The 26,730-nt window shown below is 39.7% G+C and overlaps 1 protein-coding gene across 2 annotated transcripts in view; it reads right to left on the bottom strand.

Annotated features, from left to right (window-relative positions):
* The window catches only part of LOC143132142 (adhesion G-protein coupled receptor G5-like), a 158,488-nt gene that overhangs the window by 85,141 nt on the left and 46,617 nt on the right, over positions 1–26,730 (bottom strand). For both annotated transcript variants that reach the window (XM_076291474.1, XM_076291475.1), the window contains exons 7-9: positions 22,215–22,328; positions 21,975–22,020; positions 21,667–21,761 (exon numbers count right to left, since the gene is read on the bottom strand). In XM_076291474.1, coding sequence (XP_076147589.1) covers positions 21,667–21,761; positions 21,975–22,020; positions 22,215–22,328 — 255 coding nt within the window. The remainder of the gene's footprint in view (positions 1–21,666; positions 21,762–21,974; positions 22,021–22,214; positions 22,329–26,730) is intronic.

Raw genomic sequence — 26,730 nt, 5'->3', positions numbered from 1 at the left:
GTATGGTGAATTGTATGTGATGTGGGGCTATCTATCTATCTTTTAATTACAAAGGCCAAGGGAACTTTATCAGGATGCATAGTATCCTGAGTCCATTCAATAACTGGCCTTTAAAAAAAAAATCTGCCTGCCTCTATGGGATTTTAACATAGTCCTTTTAACATAGTCCTTACTTATGCCTCCTGTATTTTAAGGAATAACATTTATTAATTTACGATACCTGGTTCATTCACAAAGAATATTGGTGTGTTTAAAGGTTGGATTTTTTTAATTGAGGCATTAAGATCAATTTCCAACAGATTATTTATTGTATTCCTCTTTTAGTCATTTCAGCCTGGTTGTCTTACCATTTGATGGTTTTATAAAGACACCCCTACACCAATAAAAAGTTCATGTAGACTGTCACACAATGGTAAGTGGAACATTGGCCACAGCTTGTAACAACTTCATTTATTACCATTCTTTGCATAGGGATGTGTACACAAGGATGTTTAACCTTGTGTAAGGTTAACTTGGGAATTACAACAGAAAGGAACACGTTTCAGCTAATCTATCTATAAAGCAAGAAGCGTGTGTGTGTGTGTGTCTGTGGCACGCATATCTCGCTGACTGTTTTTCAGACTGACCTAAGATTTCGTATGTGGCTTGCACGTGGCACAAAGGTGTGCACTCTCGATTTTGAAGATTTTTGAATGCATATTTCAAAATATGCTTATTTACGTAGGACGTTTATCGCTGCACTGCACTGTTTACAAGGGGACCAGTTTCAGGGGAGCTCCACCCCATGGATCGTGTACTGACAGTAGCTAGGTCCAGAGAACGGGCTCTGCTAGGTCTCACTTTGATGATAGTCAGTCGCAATTTAAACGGATTACTCGGGAACCGCTTGTGGGTTAAGATGCAAGATGATTATCATGTCTGACCTCAACAATAAAGACTCCCTGTATGCAGTTTGCTTGCATAAAATGATTACTTGCAACAACACGCCAACAAACACGGGTATGTAGTGACCACTCGAATAGCCCAGGCTACTTTGGACTTTCAAGAGACTTTGACTAAAACGACAATTCCGACTGCAAGGTCCCAAATTGAAACGAGCGATAGGCTAATGCCACATAGCTAACGTTAGACAAGTTGCAGACTGAGCGACGGCACTTATCATGCCATTAAACACGGGTATGTAGTGACCACTCAAAATAAAAGTATGTGCAAGCTTCGAATAGCATTATGAAGTTATTCAGTAAGCTATACATTTAGCCTTAACTCAAAACAGTTGTCATTATGTCATTCTGATCTGTAGAAATGTCACATGCAGCCATGTGGGCATGTAATTGAGCTACGGGTTTTCTTCAGGAATGGCATGTGTGAACGGGCACTGCACTAGTCAAAATCAATGACTGGAACTGTCAGTTTCAGAGCTATTATTACCACACTGATAGATTGATTTTGCTTTTTATTTGCAGCCTACGTTATGCACTGTGGAACGCTCTGCGTATGGACAGCTGTGGAATCCGCAAAGGTCAAGAAGGCTTTTGTTACGAGGGCTGGAGGTTCCAAAACATCCATGAAGCTGGGGTAATTTTCTCTTATTTTAAATTATTTCCAATTGTGGTGAGCATTATTGGTGGGCTTTTTATAAAGGGTAGGCCTCTATTGCACTAAAATTATTCAACCTTTATACAGTTAATGTCAAACTGTGTAGCTACGAAAGCTACAAAATCACATTGTCATAGAAATGATAGAGGCGGAATTTCCACTAGGTTTTATGAAGATATTTTACAGATGGGCTGAACATACATCAAAAGTAAAAAAAATGACATGGCCAAAATGATTAACTCACCAACAATATTTGTTGTATGGTGTATACTGTATTTTGTGTATTTTGTTTTTGTTCTTGACAATTGTCAGTGTCTCTTGAGTGATCAGAGCTAAATGTTTTGGGCTAATTTAGATGTAATATTGAGTCATTGTCTTTGATTTACCGGATTGACCCTAAAACACTCCTACTTGTTTACAAATCACTTAAAGGACAAATCCGGTATGAATTGATCCATAGCTCTTGTTGGAAATCACTGTGTGCTGTTCATAGGAAAAAGAAAATGTGGCACAGCCAATTCTGAGTTATGGACAGGGAAGTATAGCCCAGAGCCGTATAGAAGTACTTTTGGTATTCCTGACCTAATGCACGGTAGCCGCGGGGTCTTAAAAGTCTTTAAACGGTCTTAAATGTCATGTTCCTTAATTAAGGTCTGAAAAAGTCTTAAATTCTGTTGCCGAAGTCTTCATTTTTTAAACGAAGGTCTTACATTTTAATTATACTAGCCTGCAAGCAAGGTGAAATGGGGGGAAAAACAACAACAATGTGAAAATTCAACAGTGGGTTGCGTAACATCAGAGATTGTCTAATTTAGTGTTGCACGGTGCACCAATACTACAAAAGTGTCGCAATAGCTATTAGCAGTTGTCACAATACCTAATTTTATTAGTATCAATACTTGAATGACCGTGTTCTTGTTCGTGTGCACAAGGCATGCTTTTAGTGCCTCCTCCCCAAGCCTGTGCGTCTTTTCTCCTCACACACATATGCGCAGCTGTCGTGCCATAAACAGTGAGACATGGCTGCTAGTTTAGCTTAAGTGATTCTGTGGTAACACATAATAATAGGCTAATATCAAGTTGATTTACTCACTTGCACCTCTCAACTTTGTGTTGCTAACCTACCTAGGCTATGAGATGTACATAGGTCTTCTATTGGGTTTAATGTCATTTAGAAATAGGCAGCGCAAACTTTTACATCTGGAGAGAGCTCCTTGCTAACTAATTCTGCTAGCTCAGGTCATGTATGTCATTCGTCATTAGTGCTAAAATCATTATTGAACATGATCCCTTCTATAAACTTGATAGTTTTTTATTTACATTTATTTTATCTAATGATAGACAACAATGAATTGCATCCACATATCCTTTATGTGCAAGTCAACTATTATTCACTAGCCTAAAACCGTGAGACTGCAGGCTACAGTAATTACTCACGTATTTCTTAAAGTGACAAGCACTCAATTACACCTAGGCCTACACTCTAAAAAATAATACACTGGCTAAACTTAAAAAAATTGAGGTAACAATTTGCATGGATCTTTTTAAGTAATTTCAACTCAAGCCGTTTTTGAGTAAATATTGTGAGACTTATATAGTTAGAACAACTGAATTATATTATATGATCAAATTAATATAATTAAGTTGGTTCAACTTAATTAAGCTTTTAGAGGACAAATCAGGTTGATTGTGCTAAACTAATTGAGTTCTTCTCACTATAAAAGTCTCACAATATTTACTCAAAAACAACTTGAGTTGAAATTACTTAAACAAATTAAGGTAACAATTTGCATGGATCTTTTTAAGTTATAGTAACTTACTTCACTTCTGTCTGAATAAAAGCACACAGATTAAAATTTTCTGAAAGCATTGTTTATTTTTAAAGCAATGGCAACTGGTCCAGTTGTGCAATGAATTAATGTAGAGATCCGTCTGAATTCTCCATTTATCTGTATAAAAGAAAGGCACAATGTTAGAAAATTTACCTCAAGACAAACAACAAAATGAACAAAATCTACAACGTGGTTTGCAGGGATTGACACTTTGATCTCAAACTTCAAAACATAAATAAATGTTGGCCTACCTATTATGTTCAGGTTAAGCTAAGAATGTCAAATGGCCCACAATCCTTCATAAATAGTGACAATGTTAGGCTTAACTAGGACGACCAAATATGATCCTCAAACACGTGCAGTGTTAGAACTAGCAATACTAATGTTAAGTGCTGAATACAGCTGCCACGGTGAAGTTTGAAGACACCAGACAGCTAAATTTACCTTTACTAACTCCAAATTATCAAAAGGCAGGCTGCAGGTAACTTTGAAGATGCCAGCTAAAGTCATCTTTTCAAATGGTTTAATTACCGTGCAAGCAGCAGCTAGCTTGGAAGACACGATAGAACATTAACGAACATTAATTTCATATGTAGTGTCACATGACAATGATTTTGATGCACTGTGCCGTTGTTTGATAGCTGTTTCTTTTAAAACAAACACAAAAATAGTAGGCTAGACTACTTTCACGTACCTTTGATGTTCGTTGCAGGCTACAGGATCCTGTGCCATCATTTCTGTTACTTCTCAGGCGTGGTCTGGAAGGTTCTGGGGCCGGTTCCCCAAAACGTTCTTATCGCTAAGTAGTTCTTAACCTATTCCTTAACCTCTCTCTTAACGTTATGGCACGATTCCCGACACGTTCGTACGCTAAGTATATCTTCTGTAAGTCACACGTTCGTAAGGTTGGTCTGGACCATTCGTAAGCTCTTTCTTAGCGTTGTTTGAGGTCAAGACGCTAGTCGCCGCCACTGTGCAGCAGTCTTTAGAAATCAGCGCAGCAGCGCAGTACAAGTCAAACTATGGTAGGCCTACAGTATGTTGACAATGTTGTGGCTCAACGATGATTTTATGTTATGGACATTTGAAGACTAATAATAAAATATGTTAGCAATGGATGCAGGCCTATTTATGACGTTTACTTTATTTGGTATCAGAACTAATATGGTGGAAATTAGCCTAGGCTATTTAGTAATGTCAATAAAGCGTTCAAATTGGCAATCACTTTTGATAATTAAAAGCTGGCAAAGAATTTGCCTCTAAATGGCTAAGATCTATAAATGGGTAAGCATGGTGGTGTCCATACAAGGACACGTTGGATCGCTGCCATAGGCCTAGTTGGTCGCTTACTGGAATCAAAAACGCTGTGTAGTCCATGTCGCTCCATAGCTCTTTTTTGTTGCTGTTGCACACGTTATTCCGAAAGCTGGAAAACGATGTCACCTTGTGCAAGCTCACCTCGTCCAGCAAATGTCCAAGTTCCTCTGACGAGAAGCTTGGTGCCCTTTTTTACGTTGCTTCCCCACCATACTGTATCTAAATCTCTCTCTGTTCATTGTGGATAGGTTGCTTTTTATTGAAAACATTAACCAATGGCAATCATTTTTTTTTTTTAACCTTTATATTTTACTGATAACTTAAACTATGTTAAAATAAATGTTACTGAAATAATTTGAGGAATGTTTGTTTCATTTGCATAGAACGTGTTGTTTCTTAACGCCGTCATGCACCTTCACGTGAAGTAGAAAATCGATTCCTGAGCAATCGATGCCAACTAATTCAGCACCTTCAAAAAGGGACAGCGCCTTTGTAACGTCGAACGTAAGAAGCAGCGTGTTGAGAAGCTTCGGGGAACTTAGGAACATAAACAACTTTGGAAAGATATATATTTTGAGTCTTCTTAGCGCGCTAAGAGTGAGCGTTATCGGGGAACCGGCCCCTGAACGTTTAGTCGTGTTATCAGCTTTATAAGTTTGGTCACGAGATTCAGTTTCAGTAACTTAACCCTTAGAACCCAATTGACGCAAAGTGCGTCAAAAAACACACCCTTTCTTCTCTGTTACATTGCTCCGGAACGGTTCATCGCAGGGACGATCAAGTATGAAAATTTAAAAAAATCATGAAATTAAATCAAATTGCATCATATTTACAGTCTATACTTCTCTGCATTCACCTGCACACACATTACTCTAGTTTGAATTACTCACGAACCCGTGATCGCATCGATATGGCAAGCATATCAGATGAAAGAGGGGGCACAGGGCTATCCATTGGTATCATGTTTATCGATCCTTCTGGCTTATAAAATCAGACGAAGTGACGGCAAAATAATAACGTCATGTACACAAACCAACGCTGCACACTCATTACTCTCGTTTGAATTACTCGCGGACCCGTGATCGCATAGATATGCCACGCATGTCAGATGAAAGAGGAGACTCAGAGCTATCATTTGATACCAAGTACATCCTTCTGGGTTATAAAACAGACGAAGTGACAGCAAAATAATAACTTCATATAGCTGGACTTACCCCACGTTTTTGTCTGTTCTTGTGGCAAAGCATGTTTATAATCCAATGCTATCATGTGTTTCTCTATGGCAAAGCATGTTCATATTCCGGTTTTGAGATCCTAGCAAATTCCTGCATGGCATCCAATTCAAGGCTCACATTGCATCCCAATTTGTTCAACAAATAAACACCGTTTTTGCCTTTACTTTGTTCATGGCAATGCAGTAAAGAGTTGAGAATTATTATGACTGCATGCAGGCTAACACACAACCTCGGGTCAAGTCAGGTCAGATCAGTTCGTGTCACAGATATGGAGCGCAGAAAGGTCATTTTTCATCACTAAATAAAAAATGGCATTTATTTCCGTAAATCACACAGCAAATATTTCTGTAAATTGCTCAGCCCCAGAGTATCCCTCCAACATGGCAATTATATTGCCCGATTCAGGACAGTCTGCCCTACACACACATGAAATGCATGTAGAGCTGTGAGCTTGCAGTGGTGAGATACATGTCGAAATATAATAATTTTTATAATACACTTTTTATATTTTAATTCTTTAAAAATCAAAATAAAATCAATGCTAGTATTAATACATGAAATGATGGCAGATCTGAAAAAAACAATATATAATATATGTGTGTGGCACTTACAATGACCAGAATAAATCCTTATGAATAAAGGTAGTGAAAATGCCCTAAAAACAGCTTAGGGTTCTAAGGGTTAATACTTATCTATTGTTAGGTGAAAGCAAGACTGTGTGTTGAAAATCCATATATTAATAAGTTGAGACAGCTTTCTTTCTTTTTCAGTATGACAACTCACCTATACATGTACAAGTAGCAAACTTATTTTTTTTATGTTGAAAATATTCTTCATATCTACTAACCTCATGAATCATTTTTTAGAGTGTACACACCACATTAAAATTTGCCTAGGTGTAATAGTTTAAAAATAAATATTAAGTGTTCAAATGACTAAATATGTTTAGCAATTAAGCAGATTAAAAGTAATTATGCAGATTAAAAAATACTATACATTAACTGTACACTTCATGAAATAGAAACATATGAAATAAGCCATAATTTTCTGTGTGTGTGGAAAGAGTCAAGCAGAATCTAGGATGCCAACTGGTGTGAATGATAACACTATATTCAATATTACTGATTATGTCAAGGTGGTCTGGGCCCCCAAATTAGGGCTGCACGATATATCTAAAATCTATCATTATCGTGATATCAACACTTGCGATGGACATACCGCAAAGATTACTTAATTTTCGATACATTTTGATACATTTTCTGTGCCGTGCGCATTCCATGGCCTACAGTCTATGATGTATTCACATTCTGAATGTCAACATATTTTACCAAACCGATGCTGTCATGCAGCCCTAGAAGCCCTGTCCCCTACCAGTTTAGGTGTGTGGTATTTTAGGTGTTGAGGCAGGAGCTAAGTCGTGATGGCTGAAGATAGTGCGTCAAGCGAGGTAGGGTACACTTAGGTGAAGAGGAATTGGTGACTAAAGGAAAAGCCTATAAAGTCTGTTAAATGGAAATATTTTGGTTTTATAAAGGACGACGTATTACACAGCGCCAAATGCGTCCTTCTCCACCGTGTTAAAATAAACAATTTCTTTCGTTGTTGTTATAGGATCAGAAGATAGCCTATCTATCTTTCACTGTAAGGCTTGCATTTGCATTTAGCAAAAGCCCCAGACAGCAGCAGAGAGGTAATCAGGATTCGTTATTTGTAAAAGTTGTTTAGCCTACTTCGTTAGCCTGGACTGTGCGATCGCAGCCACTTACTTTCACTTTCCGCTGCTCTCGTAGTTTTTTTGAGCAGTATATTTATATTGTTTATGTAGAAAATTATACATTTATTTCTGTAATTATACATTCCCCCCCCCAACCCTACAGTCTATGTTAGCAGCAAGTAGAATGGAGAAAAACATTAAATATTTAAATATCATAAGTTATATCGTTATCGCAGTACTCAATAATGTTATCGCATGTTTTCCTAATATTGTGCAGCCCTACCCCAAATCAAATACATTTTTTAATAAAAATAAGTATCGAAATCGCTATTCTTGATGTGGTATCGGTATCGAAACAATAATTTTGGTATCGTGACAACTACACTAGTCTAATTTCTTGGAATATGCGCAAACAATACTTTGGGTTTTCACACCGGCAGCAATGAATCAACATAATCAGTCGAAAGGAGAGGACAGCACATCATGGGGAAGTGTTGTTTTAATTGTCATTATGGATTTGATCTGGTGTTTTACAACTGCATAATGGGTGTGATGTAGGTCTTAATTTTCATGTAAGTGGTCTTAAAAAGGTCTAGTCTTATTTGGGGTGGTCAAACCTGGGGAAACCCTGTAATGGAAAGAAGATACCGAAGGCTTTTTTGCCATATTGAGTCAGCTTTACTTTCTTGTTCATAACTTGTCTAGGTTATGACACATTTTATTGTTCTTTGTCCTTTGGACAGTGCCTGGTGAGCTCGAACAACAAGGCTTTGAATCAGTTTACACCAGATTTGCCCTTCAATGAGACTGTGTGACATGTTCCAGCAATACTTAACACTTAATCCTAGCCTGACAATACAGTTTACTCACTAGATGAGGTGAGGGAATTCAACAAACTTGTTTAAGCTTGACAAATATATCAATACAATCTGTTTTTCAATTGGGCAACATATAGCAAATGTGAGTGGTAGCTATCAGTCTGTGTTTAAGTGATTAATAAGGTGTGTCTGATCTTTGTGCTGTATCAAAATTCCCACAGTTATGAAAGCAGACGGTCAAACAAATGTCTTACTTTGTATTTTTGAGTGGCTCACAAACAATGTTCTATTTTCTGCTCTTCTCTCCCTCCTCCCTTTGGTTGGTTCCACCACCAGGATAAAAGACGCAGATTTATCAGCCCACGCTTTCATCCACCATTGTACACAGTATGGCACGCTTTGGCACAAGTTCAGTTTGTTTATGTTATTGTTTATTAGTTCATTTCTCCATGTTGTATGATTTATAGATAGTCTTAAATTGTCATTGTGCAATTGGTCTGTAAAATGCAATTTGCTTGTGCAGCTTTTAAAAATAATACTCACATACACACTCACACACAAAAATAAATAAATAAGAATACACATTATAAAAAGAACATATCAAGGCATTAACATGGTTCCATTGCTTGAAGTCCATTTTAAAGTGCATCTGTGCAAGCTCCCATTGCTTAAAGTCCATTTTTAAAGTACAACTGTTTTGCTTTGTTTTATAAAATAAAAGTTTGAAATGCTATGGAGTGCCCTATTTTTTGACCCTCAAACTGATATCTCAATTGTAACTCCTACTTCTCAACAGTTTATCATTGCAATGTCTCCTCATTTGCTCTATTATTTCTCCTAAGGAGAAACAAGTTGTAAATGAGACTACACTCAAACATATAAGAGATCTCCCGTATTTCTCCTGCTTCTCAAACTAATATCTCTTATGTGACTCCATCTGCTCTATTATTTCTCCTAAGGAGAAACAAGTTGTTAGTGAGACTACACTCAAACATATAAGAGATCTCCCGTATTTCTCCTGCTTCTCAAACTAATATCTCTTATGTGACTCCATCTGCTCTATTATTTCTCCTAAGGAGAAACAAGTTGTAAGTGAGACTACACTCAAACATATAAGAGATCTCCCGTATTTCTCCTGCTTCTCAAACTAATATCACTTATGTGACTCCATCTGCTCTATTATTTCTCCTAAGGAGAAACAAGTTGTAAGTGAGACTACACTCAAACATATAAGAGATCTCCCGTATTTCTCCTGCTTCTCAAACTAATATCTCTTATGTGACTCCATCTGCTCTATTATTTCTCCTAAGGAGAAACAAGTTGTAAGTGAGACTACACTCAAACATATAAGAGATCTCCCGTATTTCTCCTGCTTCTCAAACTAATATCTCTTATGTGACTCCTACTTGTCTTATTGCTATGTGTCTCATCTTTTGCTTGTTTTATTTCTCCTAAGGCAAAATTAGGAGAAATAATTGTGACAAAAGTAATACTTAAATGATCCTTAAAAGAGAATCACCATTTTGCCTCTTTAGCAACAGAAGGGATACAAATGTACGACGGAGTATTAGGGCCACACATGAAGAAAAAAATATTTTTGCCATGACGAGATTAAACTCGACATGTCGACATTAAACTCAACATTTCGAGAATAAAGTTGAAATGTAATGTCGACTTTAAAGTCGCCATGTCGACATTAAACTCGACATTTCGAGAATAAAGTTGAAATATCATGTCGATTTTAATCTCGACGTGTCAACATTAAACTCAACATTTTGAGAATAAAGTTATGAACGACCGCTCGGGACGATTGAAAGGGAGGACGAATGAAACATTCCAGTTTTCTTCAAGTGCAACAATGATTAGACATAGGCCTATATGTGGACAAAACATAGAACATATTAACCTCCATTGCTCAGCCAAATACTTTCCTGTTAGGTCCTTATCACGGAGTTACAGGCGATAAATGCGATGGTCAAAAGTAAACGTCATTAGCCGTGTATTTATTGTAGGCTAAAGAGTGTTTTTCATCTAAAGGTTCAACTTCATGCTTGCACTATAATAGGCACACTAAGTGCTCTCCCCAATCCTAGACTTTCACATTGCTTGTTTGTTTGTAATGGATGCAAAACAGCCTATTGCTGGAGAGACGAATTAAGCTGTCCTCCCGACCAGGCAACCCCATGTAGCCTATTCATGCATACGCACACAGAGTGCATAAAGTACATGCACACATATTCCCTCACGGGATCAAAAGAGTAGAGTAAAATATATACTTAGGCCTATACATACTGTGTTAGCCTCCTATATTTATTGCAGGTGAGACATGGAAAAGCAGTTTTAGAAAAATTAGTTTTGCCATGTTAAAGCAACACCAAAGAGTTTTTTGTACCTTAAAATAATGTTTCCAAAATCGTTTCAGTGGTTCATCAACTCGTAACAGGGTGAACGGCAATTCTGCATTTGCCTCGCGGCCCTTTGTCGGCTACAACCGCACTATGTTATGCCAGATCGGGTAGCGGAGTTTGATGGAATAGACATAAGAAACTACAAATTTGACTTGCATCTGATGTCGCAATACATCGTACTTTTATAAGTCATGCAAAATATTCTACCTTGTCTGTGGACATCGTTATTTGCAAAGCCGGTGCTGGATAAACAAATAGCTCGTACGACAGAGGGAAAGTTCTTTGGTGTTGCTTTAACCTATGGAGAGTGACGGCCTGTGGGTCATGAAGGGCAGTTATTTGGATGTGCGGTGGCCTTACGTAAAACAGACTGAAATAACATTTTGTATAGAAACTTTATATCATTGGATACATGTATTATTCTAGCTATATAAATGGCATAGTGCATGATATTCCATAACAGCGAGATACAGCGCTTCACGATGACAGCAATGAGTACCTATTTAACAGACAAGACGCAATCTATCTGAAATCTATCTGAAATAACACCTATTTGAAGCCTATTATTCATGTCACATATTGTGTGTTAGTGTAGGATACATAGCTTAAACTGTAGGCTATGTTGAAACTGTATTTCGAGTTTAATGTCGGCATGTCGACTTTAAAGTCGACACGTCGAGATTAAAGTAGATATGATATTTCAACTTTGATCTCGAAATGTCAAGTTTAATGTCGACATGGCGACTTTAAAGTCGACACGTCGAGATTAAAGTCGACATGACATTTTAACTTTATTCTCGAAATGTCGAGTTTAATGTCGACATGTCGACTTTAAAGTCAACATGTCGAGTTTAATCTCGCCATGGCAAAAATATTTTTCTTCTTCATGTGTGGCCCTAAAACTCCGTTGTACAAATGAGAAGCAAAAGTTTCCTCTGGGGAATTCGCTTCTCATAGAAATGAATACTGCCTCGCGGAGTTCGCATCGCATGCTAGTGGATCACCGGCACATCAGTTACACAGCTGTGGCTGATTTCAGCTGTCTTCGCTCATTAATCACATTTTTTTTTTTTTACATACATAGAATCATGTACTACAATGCAACAATCCATACAATTCAATATAAATGATTTAAAGTACAAGCACAAAAACAGTACAAGACAAAATCAACAATTAACATTAAATATTTAACAAACCACAGTAATTACTATATGAGATTAATAATCATTCCACATGTTCAAGTTAACTAAGATGTTTTCAAGCTGTTTAGCTTTTTTCCCATGCATTTTATTAAGGGATTTCATGTAAATATTAAACTCTTTCTTAAAAGCAAGGAAGTGGGGGTAAGTCTTTAAGTATTTACTCTTATGAATAAAAAAAATCCCTAAAATAACAACAACATTCACCAGCAAAAACTTATCTGGGTTTCCCATCAGCGAACCAAAGATAATTTCATCAGTAGACAATACTGATATGGATAACCAGTTTTTTACTGCAAACCAAAAACTTTGAGTGACAAAACATGTAAAAAACAAATGGGTTACTGTTTCAGCTTCTTTCTTGCAGAATATGCATACTGTAGCTCTAATTCCAAGTTAAAACACAAAAAATCATTGGATGGGTAAATTTTGTGTAGGGTTTTAAAATGAACCTCCTTTGATTTAGGTGGAATTGGAAATGTCAGATATTTAGTTCTAAGTGAGACCATTTCACTTTCTGCCTACATGAATTGGAAATCGCGTGGTTGTTCCACCCATCAATGAAACAGCGGCATTGATATCATCATAACATGTCCTTACAAAGTCACAGAAAGCCTTACCAAACCCAAATAGTTTAAAAGCTTTAAAGAGGAATTTATGTTCTAGTGTATCAAACGCCTTGAAGAAATCTAAAAACAATATGAATGCTTCGTCGTCTATCGTATCTCTATAATCTAAGAGATCTACAGTGGGACCCTGTTAAGAATTGACACTTCATTCACCATCAAGGTGATTCACGCAGCTGGGTGAAATGTAAGTACAACTGCAGCCGCTTGGGGGCAGCATAGTCCGCTGTGGCGTTCCACGGTCGAACCAGACGGTGCATTCGACAGCAAGGGCTGTGATTGGCCGAGCAAGGGCTGTGATTGGCCGTGCGTTTCTCTGTGTTTTTAGCAGCCCCTGCAACATGCTAGTTCACTGTAGCCTAAGCTTTGTACATAATGTTAAACATAGTTTTGGATTCCGTGGCAAGATTTCTTGATTGTACAGTGCCTGTCTCTCAGTAATTTTTTTAAATGAGAGCTTCATCAGCTGGCAGTAGGCTACTTTGTCGGTAGTCATGAGAAGTTCGCTTGCTAACAGAACATAAATATGCTGCCCAGAAACCTTGTGAATAGTTCTGATTTTTTTCACTACACTAACGAGGTTGAAATATAGACTTTGCCTACAGCATCTCCTTAACAGTAATGTTAACAAAATGACAGCATTCATATGACAAAGAAAAACGAATTCGGTCACTCAAGACTGTGCCACAGCAACCAGTGTAGGCTACAGTCCTACCCAATAGGCCTACTCGAAGCAGATAGCGTTGTCTGACGGTCGAGTGGGTTAATGCACGTATTACCAGAACAGGTCTGCAACTTTCAGGCAGTTCTGAGTTCGAATCTAGGCAGGAGCAGAGCCATATAAAGGCCTAGGCCTATTGTTATTATTTTTTGCAAGGTGTTGCTCCTGGCAATATTTGTTTATAAGACGTTTGGTGATTAATTGATAGCTGTTTTTGGGACACGTTAAACGTTCTTTATAATGAGCGCATACGGTGAGTAAAACGACTGTTACGCGCTGTTACAACTGTAGGCTACAATGATTGCAATACAAAAATATGCGCGTGTTAGTTTAGTTAGTTTTGTGATGTTTTGCACTTTTGCCTCATGTGTTTTCAGGTTTGAGGGCTTTTTTTGGCAAGATTGACCATGGTTTGACTCTGCATATTATTTGTTATTTCTCCATATGGAAAATAAAGTCAATTTTCGACACACGTCTGTTATTAGTTCAATAACAAGTGTTGCTTGTTAAAACATGTGACTAGTGAAATGATTTTAGCCAAAAGCCAAAAAATTTTAGAGAGAAGGAGAGACGCCGGTGCAGCTCAGATGTCTTCTTAATTTTCTTTATTCTTTAGTAAAAGGTGCAGAACATTATTAAACTTTGACTAACGTTTCGATGTTCGTTAGTCAAAAACATCGACACATCGAAACGTTAGTCAAAGTTTAATAATGTTCTGCACCTTTTACTGAAGAATAAAGTAAATTAAGGGGGTGGGGGTGGGTGGGTGTACATACCATAGCTCTCTCTCTCTCACACATACACACACACACACACACACACAGTACCTTTCTTAGCCACAGTTAATTTTAGTGGTGATATGTGTTATGGACATTGTTATGCACATTATTGACTGCAGTTTATTCTCATCAATGTCAGTCCATGAATGCATTTTGATCAGTTGTTAACTAATACTGTAGGCCTAGAAGTTGCATTTGAAAATTTTACTGTTGTAGGCTGTTTGTTTTTTTAATTTCAGCCACACTGTTTTAAAGTGGTTAGGACCATTATTTCACAGCAATTTTGAATAAGCCATACTGCAATACCGATTTCATGGTTGCACCATGCACATGTTCGCCGATTATGTGGCCCTCAGTAACCTATAAATTCAATGATGTGGCCCTCTATGAAAATGAGTTTGACACCCCTGCTCTAAAATATCTGTCCTGGCCTGCAACGGATTGTGGCCAAACGACAGAAGCGCGGAGAACCCTCCTTTGTCTACCAAAAAGTGTTACTTTGTGCCCCGTGCTCCCCACTGCTTGTGAAAGAAGGGGGTGGGGGAGGGGGGCTTAACGTGAAAAAGCTTAATGTCCCAAAACGGCAAAGTCATAATGGTAGGCTACAGGAAGTGGGGGGAGGGTATGGGATGACCAGAGCCGTCTTCGCTGTGCTATTCCGAAAGCATCTTCTATTGTATTTCCAGGCGCACACAGCTCGTTATAGCCTATCGAGTGCCTTAACAGTTAGGCTCTGCTCTTGGGTTTGGCCTCACAGCAAACTCAACCCTCTTGTTGCTTGCAGTTTGTTCAATAAAGCGATGCAGATTACATTATTTATTTCTGATTAATTGCGTCTTTTGATGTCTTTTGCAACATCTGCTTGTTAGGCTGGGCTACTGTCCTGTACAGGTAAATGTTCAACAATAGCTGGTGTAGGCCTACAGGCTATAATCAATTAGGGACTGTTCATTATTTATTTAAGGGGCTACCGGAGGAGTTTTGGGAGCGTTAGTCAAAAAAGACGTGACCCTCCCTCGCCAGCAAGAAATTTTTCTATGACCCTCCAAAGTGATTGAGAAAAAACGCATGACCCTCCCCAGTCCCAACAATTTAGGCTATTGATGCCTTCTGTAGGCTACTGGGTCAATTTGGGAGCTTGCATGCTACGACTCCTTCCTTGAAATGCCTTGAAAAGGCTGTCGTTTGCACAATTTCACAAATAATCACCGGGACCGAAACAAACCTGTCAACTTTTCCCGGGTTTATCGCGTATTTTAACTTTTTCCTCGCTGTCTTAGGAGGAGCTGCAGGGCCGTCGCAAGGGGGTGCGAGGCCCTGTGCGAACTTGACAGATGCAAGGCCCTTTTCACTTACGTGCATGAAATCATGCGATAGCTTACTTTACACATAGCCAAGGCTACCGTCGGTGCATTTTAATAGTAGCCTAGTCTAATAAGCTACACCAGCCAAGAGGGGAAATTGTATAGCCTATAACATTAGCTGAGTCACATATTTGGCCATATGGTGTTTATCATAGGCTACATCACGAAACCAAATAGTGTAACAAAGGCGAACACTTTAACAGGGGAAATTAATTGGGCATGAATCATTGTGCTGAACGGTATTTGTCAATGAGCAGAAACACACACGACATTCAAACTGTTGATAAGATGTGCACTATGGAAACTGGTCTGTAGGCTAACATGGACAAATAAATGACACTGACTCGCCAGTTTGCAGGTAGCATAACGTCTTTTTCAATTCATAGAAGGGAGAGCCCAGTCTTTCCTGTGACATTGAGCTGCGCAAATAGTTTTTAATAGCCTGTTCAACTTCGAAAAGCTTCGTTCTGACATATTGCCCGAAAAACAACCGTATGGACCCCAGAGCGGTAGCACAAAACCAATACGTCTTACAAGGCGAAAACGCAGAAAGGCTAGATTCAGCGCTAGCAATATAGGTAACCTCTCTGATGTAGAAAATATGATTAGGCAAATTAGGAAAGAAACTGACCAGGAATTGAATCGTAATGTTAAACCAATGACCTTGCAACCTACTCTTGAATTAAGTTCACCTGAAAGCGTGGAAGTGAATGAATGTGTTGAAGCAGATGTTGAACAATGTGCAGGATTACTAAACCAGATCACCCTGACCTCAGAAATAGTTGATGATTATTGAATGTGAATAAAAGAATGGAAAATGAACCATAACTGCAAACAATGACCTCATAATAAATAATAAAGTGCGATGAATGAAATGTATCATTACAAGTATTTTACTAGCCTGTAACCCTAGTTACAGTACAACTCATGTGTAAGTAAGTTTGCATTAAACTTCCAATATCCTTTTAAATAAGGATGTTGCTCCTTAGGTTTTAGCTTAAGGTAAATAATAGAGTGGTCAGTTAAGGGAGCTACAGACATGTTTACTTCAGTAACTTGTCCTAAAATGAAATCTGATACTAACCAATAGTCCAGTCTAGATCTATGTATAGCATTTGGTTGGAACCAAGAAAATTGTACTGTGTCAGTATGATAGTGTCTCCAGGCATCTTGTATGGAATTTGTGTGACAAAATTGGTGAAAAGTATTGTTGGGGGTGTAAGTATGACACCTGGGGGGAGATCTATCTAGTTTCTCATCATTCACTATATTTAGATCCCTTCCTACTATTACATTCTCACATTGGTATATCAGTTTGCATCGTTCTATTTCCTGAGTAATTTCTTCTAGCATGTCTACATTCTTTTGGCTATTGTTATACCCATAAACATTCATCAAGATCAATCGTGAGTCATTAAAGTCCATTACCACACCCACCCAGTGTCCATTTTCGTCTGCCTTTACATTTACTAGTTTCCCAGAGCAATTATTAACTAAGATGGCAACCCCTCCTGATCGCTCTGTGCCATGACTAAAGAAAACAGTTTCTCCCCACTGCTGAGCCCAAAACTTTTCATCCTCTTTCTTGGAATGTGTTTCTTGCAAAAATGTTAAATTGCTTTTCTTCCCTTTACAGAATAAGAACACAGCTTTCCTTTTAGTATTGTCCTTCAGACCCCTTGCATTTAAAGAACTAAATGACAGTTCTGTGGTCATCAAATATAAAAATAAAAGACAAAAAAGAAGAAAAGAAAAAACAGAAAGTTACCTTAGTGGCTTAACAAGAACCTGCCGCCTAACGGTAAGTAGGCCTGGTTTTAAACTTCGGCAATGTCCCTTAGCTTTTTCTCCATTTACAGTCCAATATTTGTCAACTAGCTTTAACGTTACCAGTTCCCCTCGGTTTAGTTGTGGATACGCACTCCGTTGATGTAGCCATGCGGTCCTCTGAAGTATGCCTTCAAGCCCTGTTGTCTGGCGCTCTCAATCTTCGACCATAACGCGCTGCGGGCTTCTCGCTCTTCTTTGGTCAGGTCTTCTTTAAATTGTATTCTCATCTCCGTGCACACAGGGTGATTCCACGCCAGTTTCCAAAGCATGTCACGATATGTTCTGGAAGCAAACTGCATGATGATCTGTTGATGCCGACCCTGGGTTTGGCCCAACCTGTGAACCGTGTCTAGAATCATGTCTAGTTTAGGTAACCAGTCAGGCATCATCTTGCATATCACCTCTGCCACCTTCTGTCGTGTATTTTCATCCTTTGTTTCTGGAAGTCCATTTAAACGAAGATTCCACCTTCTTTGGTATCTTTCTAAATCTTGTGTTTTTTCTTTGATATTTGCATTTTCAGTTTTCAGCTCCTGTATGTCCTTTTCCATAACTTTAGACTTCTCCTTCCATTCTTTTATCTCAGCCACATTGAACTCGACAGCTTTGGCGACGTTAGCTATCATGATGTTATTTTGTTTCAGCTGCATTCCGAAGTCCTCCATAAGTACTGACAAGTTGTTAATAGCTGCCATTACGTCGGAGTTTGACACCTTCTCTTGAATTTCACGTGGTTTCAGCGTCCCCTTCTGTTTTTTGGCCAAGACTATTCCATTGGTCGGGGGGCTCATTTGTCGTCGTCGTTGTGTAGAACTAGAGGTTGCAATCTCCATATCTTCATCATAGCAATGGTCCTGGTTAACGTTAGCTTCACTAGCCGTAGCCATACTCAGACAGGTACTGACGCTATATTATTTTCCGGCTTTTTTGCCTCTCCCATCATTTTGTATTACTTAGTTGACAATTTTTTGAAGTTATAAGTCTGGAGGATACTTATTTGCCTGAAAGTTGGGACTTGGCTTGCGGAGCAAACTTTTGACGTGACTGCTCAGCACGCCATCTTGCCGGAAGTCTCATTAATCGCATTTCATAGTGACATTGGACCCAGTGCAGTCTGGCTATCGTGACTGAAGCAGGCAGACTGGAAAGCACTGCTTTGAATGAAACCATTTAGCCTACGTTTTAAAAAGAACACCCAGACCAGTAGCCTACTGTTGACAGGTGCATCAATCTACTATTTCTGAATCTGCAGTAAGGAATTTCCGTTGCTTACCGTAGCAGTTCTCACGTCTGAAGTAGCACCTCAATGCAAAACAATCTGGAGGTAGTCCTACGACTTTGCACACGTCTTGATGATAATAATGCTAGCCGCCAGCCTTGTCAAAGGTAACTAAGCTAACGTTTTGCTGAGCCTACCTTATAACAGACAAACTCCCTTAATAAATTGACTACATGTGTTGCACACTTGAAACAAAATGTCTTCAAAGGTATGTTGAAGGTGGTTACATTTACTTCCATTCCAACAACAGAACAAACTACATTTCCGTTTGCACTTGTAGGCTCATTCTCTTGTTTTCCTTACTGTACTGTTTTGAACTTCTCTATTTCTTATCCTGGACTGCCACCTACTGGATAGAAAAGGCAACAACCTAGTCATTATGTTAATTAAAATCTACAACATGTTTGAATGGCCAAAAAAGGAAAAATCATAGGGGTATTCCAAACATTACTTTGGTGTTAGAGTAGCCTACGCTGCACGTGTCATAGACAGTGAGTGGTAACTTCAGTCATTTGCATTTATCATGCTAAAAATCTGACATCAGGCACTATGCTGATGCCTGAGCCAAAGAGAAAATTATAATTAAAGAGAGAGATGTTGAACTTTAGTCTATAATGTTGGGTTGGCTCTTCATTGATTCACTCATCTACCAAACTTCTTTTTAAGATGTTCATAGCAAAAATGGATGCATGTGCTTAATTTGGATGAATTACAGAGTATGTACGGACAGTTTTTTTGACATTAAGAATACAATAAAATACATCTTTTGTATTACAACCGTTAAATATGTGTCTGTACTGCATATTCAAACCTTTTTTTTTGTATTTATTTGTCAAGTTAAATTTTTTCACCTTTTATTTGCGTTATTTTCGATAGTTTTGTGTTATTCTTGGTCCTTTTTTCTGGCTGATAACTAACGGTAACGTTAGTTTCTATTCGACTGGGCTGATGAGCTGCCTTGACTAGCCGTCCCTCTTCCATCTGACGCTGCACATCCTCTGTCTGGACTCGTCTGGACGGAAAGATTGCTCAGGGCAATGGGCCTACTCTGCGAGAGATCTGCAGCTGCCACGACCACCGAGCTGCGGCTGACCTGCGTTAACGTATAGCCTCTGATGCTGGGTGCCTGCAGTCTGGATTGAGTGCTGACGTGGGGAGCTCTGATGGCGACGTCGGGAGCCATGAAGCAACAAACGGTCCTTGCTAAAGCCACCGAGCTGCTGATCAGCAGGAAGATCGGCCATCATGACTTCAGACTGTTGTTCTTCCGGTGCTCTGCTCTCCAGACTGCCAGTAAATTCTCTGAGTTGGTCAGTGAAAGAACTTTGTTGGTCTTGCATTGGCAGTTTCACGCGGGTCATCATTGCCCTTGGACTTTTTCAGCCGGTTGGAAATTGGACTAATTTTAACATGATTATTATTATTTTATTTCTTTTCAATTTGCTGTGTTGTCTGTCTTGTATGTCACAGGAACGCTGGCGACTACGCCGCTCCGTCTGGCATTTTTTGTCTTATTGTCTTTTGTTTTGTGTCAATGTCTTGTATGTGGAGCGCTTTGGGTTGCACTTTGTGCATGTTAAATGCGCTATACTAAATAAAACTGACTTGACTTGACTTGACTTGACATCATACAGTACACAAACACACACACACACACACACACACACACACATACAGTACACACACAAACACACACACACACACATGCACATACAGTACACACAAACACATACACATTCATACAGACACACACATACAGTACACACACACACACACATACAGTACACACCCACACACATACAGTACACACACACAAGGCAGGATTAACCAATGAGTTTTCCACAGGCCCTTGAGCAAAAGGGGGCCCTCCGAGCAAAAATGTTTTTTTTGTGTGTGAAGGGGGCATCAGTGGGCACTTGGTATGCCTGTAATGCCCTTAGTGTCGCCGGCATGTGCTATGCGCCTGTAATGCCCTTAGTGTCGCCGGCATGTGCTATGCGCCTGTAATGCCCTTAGTGTCGCCGGCATGTGCTATGCGCCTGTAATGCCCTTAGTGTCGCCGGCATGTGCTATGCGCCTGTAATGCCCTTAGTGTCGCCGGCATGTGCTATGCGCCTGTAATGCCCTTAGTGTCGCCGGCATGTGGTCTGCTGATGCGCCTCCAATATGGTACAGGCTCCTCCCATGACTAGCATTCTCAGTGACTGCTTTTGAAAGGTGACGTGTTCCAAAAGTTACCCATTAAACCGTATTAGACTGGACCTTCATGTCCCAAAAGACATGAATGTGGACAGATCAAATACATTTACACAGTAAGGTACAGCTATTCATTATATTGCTGAGATCAAATACATTTACACAGTAAGGTACAACTATTCATTATATTGCTGAGACCATTTACACAGTAAGGTACAGCTATTCATTATATTGCTGAGATCATTTACACAGTAAGGTACAGCTATTCATTATATTGCTGAGATCATTTACACAGTAAGGTACAGCTATTCATTATATTGCTGAGATCATTTACACAGTAAGGTACAGCTATTCATTATATTGCTGAGATTATTTACATTTTGGATTTTCCTCACATGCTTAATTTTAACATCAGCTGCTGGCTGTCACTGCTCATGGATGTAAGCCGCCCTCTAACATGCAGGGCTCACACACACACACACACACACACACACACACACACACACACACACACACAGTACAGTACACCCTCTAACATGCAGGGCTCACTCACACACACAGACACACACACACACACATACAGTACAGTACACCCTCTAACATGCAGGGCACACACACACACACACATACAGTACACACACACACACACACACACACACACACACATACAGTACACCCTCTAACATGCAGGGCTTATTTCTACCGCAGCCAGAGCAACACAAAGCATGCTGGGAAAATCAGCCATCACATACCATCAGTACAGCAAAGTAGGTCAAGTGGTTGCAGGAACAGATTACTTTTTCTTCTGCTTTATTCCACTGTGTTAAGCAGCCATCTGTCTTGAAATCTGAAAGAAAAAGATGTTTAGATATCAGCGTGTGCATATAGCTTATCTCCACAGAAAACCCAAATCAGCACATCATACTCCACAAAACACACACATCATATTCCACACACAGATGAGAGGAAAACACACAGAGTTATTCTGTCTGTGCTCAGAGCAACATAATGTGGGTAGAAATGCAAGACACAATGACATCATCACCGTCATAATCCGTACCATTGCTTGAGAAATCCAAAAATGTACAATTTGGCTCCTTGTTTTCCTACAGGAAATAAGATGACAAGAGTGATGTCACAAGATTATAAGATGAGGAAGAGTGATGTCACAAGATTATAAGTCATGTTTGACTGTCCCCAGTGAAGCGGATGACATCACAAAGTAAAGCCTTTTTAAAGTACTTATCTGTGCTTTGTGTAGAAGCATTGAAAATAACTGCCGAGTGTGTCGGTCTCCTACCCTTATGTCAGCATTGGGTAGACTGACTGTGATGTTGACGCGCTGATTCAACCCTGAGATGTTCTTATTACAGATGCTGATCCCATAGATTCGTCCACCTGAGACACTCAGCTCCTGCAACAGGACATGAGGATGGAGATTTAATATGCATGCAGTGATAATAGGAGGCAATACCAATATTTTCTAAATCATTGACACAATGGTTGGAGGAACATGACATGATTTGTGGAAGTGTCAGGGAAACTGTGTCACTTTAACCCATTAAGACCCAATGAACCCTATGAGCATTTTAACCCATTAAGACCCAATGAACCCTATGAGCATTTTAACCCATTAAGACCCAATGAACCCTATGAGCATTAAGACCCAATGAACCCTATGAGCATCTTTGCATTCAAAACAACATGGGCACTCAAGAGTTCGTCTGCCTTTAAAGCCAGATGTGCTCTGAACAAGGTTTCATAAAATATCATTGTTTTTAAGGCATGTGGCCAATTAAATGTATAGCGATTCGTGGAAATACCCATGGGCCCAATTAAATGTATAGCGATTGGTGGAAATACCCATGGGCCCAATTAAATGTATAGCGATTCGTGGAAATACCCATGGGCCCAATTAAATGTATAGCGATTCGTGGAAATACCCATGGGCCCAATTAAATGTATAGCGATTGGTGGGGATGGCGAAAAACATTATGTTTGTTTTGTTTTTTAGCGCTATTATCTAGCAGAACACTTTTTTTTAGTTTAGCTTTTAATGGCTGATGACACGACAAAGGGGAACGATATTGAAGCAGATTGCAGCAGTTAATTTGACAAAAACAATAATGACAATGATGTGGAGGAGAGAGAGCTGATGTGTGGTGCAGTATCTGATGTGAAGGAGAGAGAGCTGATGTGTGGTGCAGTATCTGATGTGAAGGAGAGAGAGCTGATGTGTGGTGCAGTATCTGATGTGAAGGAGAGAGAGCTGATGTGTGGTGCAGTATCTGATATGAAGGAGAGAGAGCTGATGTGTGGTGCAGTATCTTAGGTATCTTAGGAGTGTCTAGTAGCAAGTGGACATCTGGTCTCCAGCGTTCTCCAGCGGCCACTGAGAAGAGACAAGAGGCTACTGGCCACAAAATAAGATGAGCTTTGTCTGCACATGAGGATCTGCCATGAACCGAATCATGATCCACACGGAGACCTGGTCCCAGGGTACAGGAGTTTTCCATTGTCTGTATGGACAGGGGTGGTAATTCAGGAAAATAAGGGGAGGTGGTGTCTGCGTTTTCATTAAAGACTCTTGGTGTAGGAATTATACAGTAAAGGACAAACTGTGTCCACCTGATGTGGAGCTCATACTGTATGTTTAAGCCTAAGGCCAATTTACTTACCAAGACATTACGGGAACATCTTTATCTGTGCAGTGTACATTCCACCTTGTGGGAACACAGCAAAAGCTGCTTCACTGTGTCCACCAATGATTACAACACAAACCCGATGCACCGATATTTGTTTTCGGTGATTTTAACCATTGTAAGCTGAACTGTAAGATAGAGGGCTTTATCTTACGATCTAAAACGCATGGTCACTAGCAAATAGCTTTTGTCCAGTCCACATTCGGGGTGGTTTTGTTATCAAAACACAGGCGCCTGGGACAAAACGGCGGCTTTTGTGTTTCTTAATCAGCCATAGGTGTGTTTTCGGCACAACATCCTTTAAACCAATCAGAGTGGCTCATGGACTATTAAACCAATCAGAGTGACACCTCTGTTGAAGCACTGCAACTTCAAACAGAGCATCAATATTTTGATAGTCAGTGGTGCATTTGAAGGAATCAAATTGCAACACAACTACCACAAACCAGGCTGACAGAGGGAGAGAGAGACAATAACAATATAGGCCAGCAAACAAATTTACACTAAACAACATGTCATTTAAAAAGGAGATCCAAGGTCTAACAGGAGCCAAGGAGCCAAGGAGCAGGACCGGAGCACTCAATGCTTAAAGTGATTTATATTTGTGCAAACTGACTAACGTTTCGACGCCCATGCGTCTTCTTCAGAGTCAAAAATTATGTTGCTCTTTTTGACTCTGAAGAAGACGAGGATCTCCCTTCTTGACTTCTGCGTCCTGTTCCGTGAGCACCAACCAGGCTGAAGCGCAAGTGACCCCCTTCTACCAACATGTCATTTAACTTTAGCTCTGTGCAAATGACAAAAGGCAAGAGCATTGTAGGAACACAACTACCAATATAAAAACACTAACCAGGTTGGTGTGTGTGTGTGTGTGTGGGGGGGTCATGATAGCTAGAACAACCATTACATTTTGGTTAAGCAGTCTACAAAATCCCATACAATAATTGCTGCATTTATTCAGCAAGTTACATTCTGTTGTCAACTCTTTCCTGAAGCATACATTCTACTAATTATACCAGGGGTCTCCAACCTTTTTGGGAATGAGGGCTACCTGAAGGATCCAAAATCATATGGCTACTCATTTGAAACAAACAGACCCTCACTCCTTTTTTGCGAGGGTGATCCTCTTAAATAATAAACCTATGTGATTTTTACATTTAAAGTTATCAATATTATGTAGGCCTATGAGCCTTTATATACTGCTCAAAAAAAAATAAGGGAACACTTCAATCATCCACTGGATCGGTACTCTGATACTGTTTGGCTCTGAGCACAAGTAAAACTTTTGAGGCGAGAGTTTTATTTTGAAAGAACTGTCAGACATTCTGTGAATGTAGTTTGAGAATGGAGAAAAGGGTGGAAGGTTTCGAAAAATGTGTTTTAACAATTGTGGAAAACTGTAAGTGTGAGCATTATATATTAAGCAACTGTATTTTCATCTGATTCTTCAATACTTCAATATCAATATGCAACACTGCAAACGTTTTTGTTCAGTTTGTTCTATTCAAAGTTTCCATGGGGAATCTGATCTAATTTTTTAAATGAAAAAAGCAATCTTTAATGCAATTAATAATGTAGATTACAAATAGCATACCCACCATTAATAATTCAGAGGTGGTTTAAGTTCTGATTTCAGTGGACAATTCGGTTGTAACATTTCAATAGCAATCACCAACACCAGACTAACTTATGAAGACGCCGTTTATAGTTATTGCACATCTGAAATCTCTCCATGATCTGACAGTCCTATTGCATGGCATGCATGCCACAAGATTGTCAGCGCTATTGCTACACCAGTAGGCTACGGAGGAGAAAGGGCCCGTGACCTAAAGCAATTGTTTTTCAGTCCTTGAACAATCATGCACGAACCGTACGGACACGGAATAGCCACAGAACTTTTGCAGAGATATGCTTGCATTGGCTAGAGATGCAGAGATATGCTTGCATTGGCAAGAGATGCAGAGATATGCTTGCATTGGCAAGAGATGCAGAGATATGCTTGCATTGGCTAGAGATGCAGAGATATGCTTGCATTGGCAAGAGATGCAGATATATGCTTGCATTGGCTAGAGATGCAGAGATATGCTTGCATTGGCAAGAGATGCAGAGATATGCTTGCATTGGCAAGAGATGCAGAGATATGCTTGCATTGGCAACACCAGATGAGCAAGCTAATATAGCCAATATTACAGATGTATGGTCTACAATTAAATATCTATTTAAAAATCCACAATGGAGGATGTTTTAGAGCGTAATCTGCAGGCGACTTGTTGGCTATTTTTAGAAAGTGCGCTGTGGGCGCCGTATAGGGCTACATGGTTGCTATGGTGCCCGTGGGCGCCGTATAGGGCTACATGGTGGCTATGGTGCCCGAGGGCGCCGTATAGGGCTACATGGTGGATACATGATGCCCGAGGGCGCCATATAGGGCTACATGGTGGCTACAGTACATGGTGCCCGAGGGCGCCGTATAGGGCTACATGGTTGCTATGGTGCCCGTGGGCGCCGTATAGGGCTACATGGTGGCTATGGTGCCCGTGGGCGCCGTATAGGGCTACATGGTGGATACATGGTGCCCGCGGTTTTTATATACCCCTGAGTTACAGTATGTCAATGTTTTGAAGGCCATTCATGGCATGACTGACTTGACCCTACTAATTGTGCTACTTGTGCAATATTTCCCACTCCCTCGCTCCAGCAGAGAGGTGCTGCACCTCCTTCTTTCCTTTCCCATCTTCTGTGTGTGAGACCATACTAATGTTCCAAGGATCTTCTGTGTGTGAGACCATACTAATGTTCCAAGGATCTTCTGTGTGTGAGACCATACTAATGTTCCCAGGATCTTCTGTGTGTGAGACCATACTAATGTTCCAAGGATCTTCTGTGTGTGAGACCATACTAATGTTCCAAGGATCTTCTGTGTGTGAGACCATACTAATGTTCCAAGGATCTTCTTTAAAATCCTCTGAATCGACCAAGATAACTGGAAGGCACATGCTAGCCAAACTGGCACACAGCAAATAGCATTGGCTGTTGAACCTGTCAGAAGGCCTACAAGTTTGTCTTACATGAGAGACGCTAAGCAGAAAGCCATTCATGGTTAGTGATGTGCAG

The sequence above is a fragment of the Alosa pseudoharengus genome, unplaced genomic scaffold (genome assembly GCF_046254945.1).
Source record: "Alosa pseudoharengus isolate Yale_2024_CS ecotype anadromous, Long Island Sound unplaced genomic scaffold, YU_APseudo_1.1 YU_APseudo_1.1_scf_19, whole genome shotgun sequence".
NCBI classification, from domain to species: Eukaryota; Metazoa; Chordata; class Actinopteri; order Clupeiformes; family Clupeidae; genus Alosa; species Alosa pseudoharengus.
The sequence above is the reverse complement of the archived record's forward strand: the minus strand, read 5'-3'. Positions and strand labels throughout refer to the sequence as shown.